The sequence below is a fragment of the Lagenorhynchus albirostris genome, chromosome 4 (assembly GCF_949774975.1).
Source record: "Lagenorhynchus albirostris chromosome 4, mLagAlb1.1, whole genome shotgun sequence".
NCBI lineage: Eukaryota > Metazoa > Chordata > Mammalia > Artiodactyla > Delphinidae > Lagenorhynchus > Lagenorhynchus albirostris.
In genome coordinates this window covers 47,068,400-47,076,448 of record NC_083098.1, presented here as the reverse complement: position 1 = coordinate 47,076,448, position 8,049 = coordinate 47,068,400, and the positions used below count along the sequence as shown (strand labels likewise).

Below are 8,049 nucleotides of genomic sequence, written 5' to 3'. Positions count from 1 at the left end.
TTTTTAGGTTATGGAAAAGAGTCAGGACATTTTTGGTCTCCTGGGTATATTCTTATTGGAATAGCATTGCCCTTGAGGATTAGGAAATAAATTGCGTACCGCATAAACTCTTGTAAGTCAATGTTGTTATAAGGTATCGTCAAATTTTATGCTGAAGTTTTTTTATGTCTCCAAAGAGCACTTTAAAGAGCTTCCATGTCTTTATCTCAATTACACCTTATTTGAGATGAAACCAAATGAATAAGGACACACGAGAATTACTGTTACACGTGCAATAGTTGAGGTACATGTCTGAGACATTAAAAAATCAAGACTTGTTTTCTGATCAGTGGTGCATTTATTGATAGCATTGTCTTTTAACAAAGAAAATATTTCAGACTACAGGGTACATATGTCAATACTGCTTTGCACTTAATTATTTGCTTAGAGAGTGTACATGTATATGTAAATGGTACAGTTATACACAGCACGGATATCTCAGATGCATTGTATGAGAGGCCCACAGGCAGATTCAAATACAGATGCTGACGGCCATGGCAGCTTGGTGAGGTCCAGCTCGATTCCAAACTGCTCCGCTTACCAGCATGCTCCCAGGCTGGGGCCTGCTGACGTGTGCCTCAGGATGTTCTCTGGAGTCCTGGGAAGCCTACAGCTGTTCTTGCAGGCAGCTGTTGTGTGTGGGATGCGGTTGTGAGGACATTTGTCCAGATGTGGGCGTTACGGAGATTGTGGGCTTAAGCATGATGAAATTCAGCTGGTCAGAGGTGGAAGAACAAAGACAAACTCTAGCCTCTAACAATTCTTCACAGCTGGATTTTAAAAGCAACTTTCTACCTTTAATGACAATTTCAAAACAATGCTTTAAATTTTCTAGTTCAAATCAACAAGCTTATGTATGAAGATGCCATCCCTTTTTGGAATTATTTCAGTATAATTAAAAAGAAACGTTTTAACACAAAATACTTGCTGGTAAAATGGTAGCTCATGTAGTCTTCTTTTGAGGAGGATGTAGAAATTTTTTAACTTTTGGAACTTTCTTGGTTTTTTTATATTTTCTCCCTTTTTTTTGCTTTTTTTTTTGGTTGACCTGTGAGGAGACAGGAAAAAAAAGGGTAGTGTTTCTCTATCTTACCATTTTTCCTTCCTTATATTATATTTGGACTCTCCAGACTGTGGTCTTTCTTTATCCTCAGAACCGGTTTAAAGTTGCTTCAGTCTCAGAGGGGCTCTTTTTGATTCTATTTCACTCACTTTGATGAGGAGGCAGTAGCCTTCTGACTGGTTCTCTTCTGTCCATTTTCTGGGCTCATTACTACCCCCACTGCAATCTTGCTTATGACCCACCTGTCCCAACTATAGTTTTCTGAGGTTGGTACTATTATCATCCAGTGTTTACAGATGAGGAGACTGAGGCTCGGAGCGGGTGACTTGCCCGAAGTTGCACAGCTAGTATGTGGCAGAACTGCTAGTCTGTCAGAGTCCAGAACCAAGTGCCCAACTACATATTCTGTGGCCCTCTTCAAACTTAACCCTTTAGCACACCATGCAGGATTCTTCCCCCTTTCCTGGTCTACTTTTCTATCTCAATCCCTTCACTCCCTCCGCACAAACTCCAGCCACATTACCCGAGGTTCCTGGAACACAGTGAGCTCTCTCATGATTCTAGTCGGTTTTTTATGCTGTCCTTACCCTCCTGGTGAACTACTTATCCTTCAAGACCCAAATCAAATGTCACCTGATATAAAAAGTCTTCCTTAACCCTTTCTTCCTGTCCCCTCACCTCTGGCAAAGTTAATTACTCCTTCTTCTATTATCTTCAAGATTCTTGTACATATATTTATTTTATATTTTTCACATTGTACTATAATTAATTGTTAGCAAATTTGCTACAGAAGGAAGGGACTTTATCTTTTTTTTTGTTTTTGGTTGTGCCAGGCGATAGTTCTCCAACCAGGGATTGAACCCGGGCCCTGGCAGTGAAAGTGCCAAGTCCTAACCACTGGACCACCATGGAATTCCCTACCTTATATCCTTTCTATCCTCACTGTCTACCACTCAATACGCATTTATTGTATTGGATAAGAAAGACAAGCTGCCTACCCTCATGGAACACACATTCTAGTGGGAGAGATAGACAAGTGATACTGTAAGCAGGACTACCATTACACCTCAAGGTGATGACATCATTCTACGAAAAAAATAGGAGCACAATAACATGAATGAAGAACGTATCCTTAAAGGAACTACATGATTCTTTGTTTTCCAAAGTTAATTTCTAAAAGAAAGAAAATTTTGTTCCTTTTTTTCACCAACCTGTTTCTCCCACTCTTTAATCAATTCTTTCACATCTGTTGAATTTGGGTTTAGACAGGTTTGAGCCCCATTCTTCATTGTAGCACTACCAAAGAAATAGCAACAAGATATTTCTTTTTACTTTTAATAATTTAAATGCTTCATCTTATCCACAGAATTCAATTCCCCAATTAAAAATGTACTTGTGTCATCACTATAAGCATCTGAGACTTCCAGTCTTTTTCCTGCCTTTTCATTTTTTAAGTGACTGAGGGGACTTAGATACATTTCTAGGATAGCACATAACTCTAAGTTAAAAAAATCCAACAGGTATATGCAATAGGAGAAAGTTAAATCTAAAGATAATATTGGTTCTGTTATGATGGAAAAAGCTATTTAGGTTTAAGTGAAAATATAAAATAGACAAGTTGCCAATATATCTACTTTCTTTTCCCCCAAAACAATGAAAATGAGCATGAATTTTGCTAAATTTTCTAGTGAAACAACTTAAAACATCAATAAAATATTTTCTTAAGACAAGATTAACAGACTGGTTGAATTTTTAAAATTACATCAGACTCTCCAGGAACAATTTAAAGACTATTTTCTTTAATTTCTGTCTAATCTAAGAATAAGAGTAGTCATTCTATACAGCATCCTTGATTTAGGTTTCAAAAAACTTACAATAGGCATATCCTTTAATCTAGCAATTCTAATCTCTAGAAAGGTATTACTAATAGGAAAGAATTAAAGACACAATATTGCTACAAAAGCAGTTTGTTTTCAATAGCAAAAAAATTGGAAATAACCTACATTTAGGTGTTGGTCATATAGATTATGGTACGTCCACATGATAGAATAAAATTTGGCCATTAAAATTGACATTATTAGGAAAAAATGATGTTATTACAGAAGATTTACTGACAGGAAATGTTCATTATATAGTGTTAATGTAAAAGCAGATTACAAAACAGTATGTAGTGTATGATTTTATTTTTGGGTACATATATTGTGTGTATAAATATATATATATAGCGTCTATATATGTACACACAAAGCCAATGAGGGAGATTTGGAAGACTATATGCAGAGAGATTAACACTACCTATCACTGAATGGTAGGATTATAGACGATTTTTAATTTCTTCTTTTGGGTCATTTACATTAAACATTTTCTACAATGAACATGTCATCTTTGGTTCCTAACCTCTACCAGACATTGCTTGTTTTTTTAGAAGAAAAGGAAGAAGTAGACTGGATTTATGGAGGGGCAACTATCTGCATTTTAAGTGTCTGAATGGGCAAGTGTTCTGAGGGTAATACTCACACTAAACTTATTGCTGGAGCCTATGTGTTGGATGAGTTTTTACTTACATGATTTCAGTTTTCTCACAAGAAGGGCTTGGGGCAAATTGTTTAAGGTCCTTTAAGGATTTTGAATGGATCGTCCCTGGGCTGGTGTTGATGCAGGAACAGCGTCCATTCCTCATTGTTGGAGTTCCTAAGGGGGAAAGAGAGGTAGAAAACATCGATTTAGAGCAATGTCTCAATTTAGGCGATCCACCCAAATGATACATTTGACTTAGTCATGATTATTACTATCACTTACTGAGTGTCTGTTAATCATTACCACGAGATTTTGAGTAGGTGTTATCTCTGGTTTATAGATAAAGAATCCAAGGTTCAGAGAAGTTAAGTAAAAAACACAGCCTTTCAGCTTTTAGGGGACAAGTGCAGGGTCTCAGCACAGGTTTCTTTGGGTCCAAAGGCATTACTCTTAACTACCATATTTTACAACCTTAGGAAAAGGGATTTTTATAATATTCAATAAATGTCTATCACAGGTCAGATACACAGATACCTAATTCATGTGTGCTATGCAGACCATAGTATCTCAAGCAACTCCCAAAGCCATTTTTTATCTGACCTTAGTGAAGTGGAGTTGGTACTCGTTTCAACAAAAAGCTCCACTTACAATAACTAATTACCACCACCATCCTGATCTTTCCCACTGCCTTGGTTTTCAGTAGTACTTTAAACTTTTGAAAATTCTTTAAAATACACTGTCTTCATTCCTTAATTTTTTCATTTATTCAACATACATTTACTCAGTACTTCCTATATGCCATACATTGTATAGTAGGTAGAAAAAGCATAACTATAAAATTTCCATTTTACAGCTGAGGAAACTGAAGTCTAGAAAAGTTCATTAATTTGCCCCAAATAACAAAGGAAGTTAGTAAACAGATTAGGGACAACCTCTCTGATTACTGGATACTTAATTTGTCAACCACAGACATACTTATCAAGAAACACTGTCAGGGTGACAAAAATAATTTAGGAGACAAAGTCTTCCATCTCATTATCACCCAGTTCAACAAACATTTATTGAACACTTACTCTGTGCCAGGAGTTCACACACGTGGACTGAGAAGACTTGTATTTGACTTGGCAGGTCCAAGATATGAACTTTGGATAACTGACAACAACTGACTCACATCACTTTCTGATGCACACAAAGCAGTTACCTTTACTGGCAAATCAAGAGACTTTTCTAGCAGTTCACATCTCTGACTTTACTAACCCAATATAACTCAGAATCCCTTACCTTGAACTCCAATCAGAGTCAGGAAGATGATACCCAAAAGGAGAGGAACGCCACTTTTCTTCATAGTGGTAGAATGGAGTTGCTCCTGTATTTGTTCTACTGAGTCACTCCTGTATTTGTTCTACTGAGTCACTCCTGTATTTGATTCTAAGCCTGAGAAATTCTTTAGAGAACATGCTCTTGGAAATCATATTTATTTAGGAAATCCGTTTCCCTCCTAAAATCTGATTGGCTGGTTGTCTTAGCTGATCCAGCTAAACTGACCACAAACTTAATTGTGCTGGGGGAAACCCTACTCTCTGATCCAAGGGTATTTCTGCATGATTTATATGTTTCCATTTCACATAAATGGGTAGTTTATCATAAGAGATGTGAAACCATCATCACTGGCAGCCTTTAGCACACTAACAGCTGCTCACCTGGATGAAGAATAAGTTATATAATGAATAGAATAACATCATACAAGAAGGGCTGGAGATATGGTTTCCAGATGGGAAATATTAAAGTCCAGATAAGTAAAACACTCTTCAAATTTTCTTACTATTTGTAGAATATCTTTATGTATAATATATGGCCACATTTATTTTTTCTTATATTGCTTACCCAACAATCTTAAACAATCAAAATACATTAAAAGGCATCTTAATTAATTCAGGGACTAGGTCATTTCCTACTGTGGTAGGCTCTTTTTGTTTTTTATGTCATTGCTGCTACAGATTATTATTTTTTTAAATAGATAGAATAATGGATCAGTTGAAAATAGACAATGGGTACTACATCAAACTTTAAAACTTCTGTGTATCAAAGAAAACAATCAACAGTGAAAAAGCAACGTATGGAATGGGAGCAAAACATATATCTGATAAGGAGTTAATATTATATGGAACTTCTACAATAACAAAATCCAAATGACCTGATTCAAAAATGGGCAGACTCGAATACACATTCCTCTAAAGAAGATATACAAATGGGCAATAAGCACATGAAAAAAGTTCAACGTCACTAATTGTTAGGGAAATGCAAATCAAAACCACAATGAGTTATTGCCGAAGACCAGCCGAAGGAAGAAGATCAAACCAATCAGAGCCAGAAGGGAAGGGGTAAGGACATGAAATAGCTTCGACACATGGGGTCAGCAGGACCAAGACTACTGCTGGTTGCAAGGCAAATTTTATTGTGCTACAGCTGCAGATTACATAGACTAGAAAAGGGAAGGTTGCCAGACGGTGGTTTACATTATCTGAAGACTGTCTCGGCTCAAGGTTAACTTCCCTGGGAGAAAACCCATAAACCCAGAATCATCAAAAATAACCTGCAAGTGCAGGGGGGAGACAGCTTTGCTTGTCTCATTTTACATTCTTTCTGATCTCTGGACCCTGGTAATTTATCTCCCATGGAATGGAACAAGGAGGGGAACAAGTAGGGACAGTCCCTTCGAGCAGCTGCAGCATGCCTGGCACGTCCGCAGCCTGCTCTGATGGCTGACTGCTTCCCACAAGTTATCACCTCATACACACCAGGATGCCACTATCAAAAAACAGAAAACAGGGGCTTCCCTGGTGGCGCAGTGGTTGAGAGTCCACCTGCCTATTGCAGGGGACACGGGTTCGTGCCCCAGTCCGGGAAGACCCCACATGCCGCGGAGCGGCTGGGCCCGTGAGCCATGGCCGCTGAGCCTGCGCGTCCGGAGCCTGTGCTCCGCAACGGGAGAGGCCACAACAGTGAGAGGCCCACGTACCGCAAAAAAAAAACCACCCAGAAAATAACAAGTGTTGGCGAGGATGTGGAAAAGTTGGAACCCTTGTGCACTGTTGGTGGGAATGTAAAATGATGCAGCCATTATGGAAAACAATATAGAGGTTCCTTAAAAAATCAGAGGGTTCTCAAAAATTAAAAATAGAATTACCATATGATCCAACAATCCCACTTCTGGGAATATGTTCAAAAGAATTCAAAGCAGGATCTCAAAGAGATATTTGCACACCCATGTTCATGGCAGCATTATTCACAATAGCTAAGAAATGAAGCAACCCAAATGTCCATTGACAGATGAATGGATAAAGAAAACGTTGTATATACATGCAATGTAATATTATGCAGCCTTAAAAAGGAAGGAAATCTTGTCACATGCTACAACATGGATGAAGCTTGAGAATATTATGCTCAGAGAAATAAACCAGTCACAAAAGAACAAATAGTCACAGGAAGTATCTAAAGTCAAATCTTAGAAACAGAAAGTAGAAAGGTGGGTGTCAAGGACTGGGGGAAAGGGTGAGATGAAATTAATCTTTAGTGGGTTAGGGTTTCAGTGTTGCAAGATGAAAAAGTTCTAGAGATGTGTTATACAATAATGTGAATATACTTAACACTACTGAACTGCATATTTAGAAATGGTTCAGAGGGTAAATTTGATGCTACATGTTTTTTACCACAGTAAAATATAATAAGAGTAAGGGATCAGTTGCATGTAATGAAAATCCAAATTAATAGTGGCTAACTAGATAAACGTGTGTTTCCCCGAACAGAGGCAGGTGACTAGGGCTTATACGGTGGTTCTGAGATCTCCATGAGGTCTCCCAGTCTCCTTCTATCTTGTTGCTTATTATCACCATCTCTACATTGCTGCCCTCATGCATGTGGCCAACGGGGGCTTGCCACCATGTCCACTTTCAAAGTACAGCTTGGTGGGAAGGCAGAAAAAGGGCATGCCTCTCATTTCTTCACTTATCACTTGTCCATACCCTGGACAAGAATTTATTCACATGGCCACAGCTAGCTGCAGGGAAAGTTAAGAAATGTGATCTTTATTCTGGTTGATCCACTAAAATTTGAGGGTTCCAATACTGTAGAACAGTGTTTCTCAAACTTTTTTTTCATAATTGCTTCTCCTGAGATAAACTAGATCAAATTTAAATTAACATAAATCTTAATTTAATTTCTTCTTAAAGAGAAAAATTAATTAAGAAATAAAATTTTGTTGGGTAGGGTTGAACTTTGGTGGACCATAAGTCATTGTAATATCTAAGATTTTTTAGCCCCCGAAGGAACCAATTTTCTGTCCCCTTCAGGGCAATCCTTCCTCCCCAGCATTGAGAATGCACGCTGTAGAGTAGGAGGGGAACAGATACTAGCATTTTCTGTTACACAAT

At 37.9% G+C, this 8,049-nt stretch overlaps 1 protein-coding gene across 1 annotated transcript; it reads right to left on the bottom strand.

The window, feature by feature from the left end:
• Window positions 1-329: 329 nt before the first annotated feature.
• CXCL9 (C-X-C motif chemokine ligand 9) lies at window positions 330-5,091 on the bottom strand. The gene is given in 5 exon segments (XM_060147218.1): window positions 330-1,087; window positions 2,314-2,398; window positions 3,667-3,793; window positions 4,901-5,042; window positions 5,044-5,091. Coding segments are annotated over 5 exon segments (507 nt in total). The 3' UTR covers window positions 330-982.
• Between the last annotated feature and the right edge of the window lie 2,958 nt (window positions 5,092-8,049).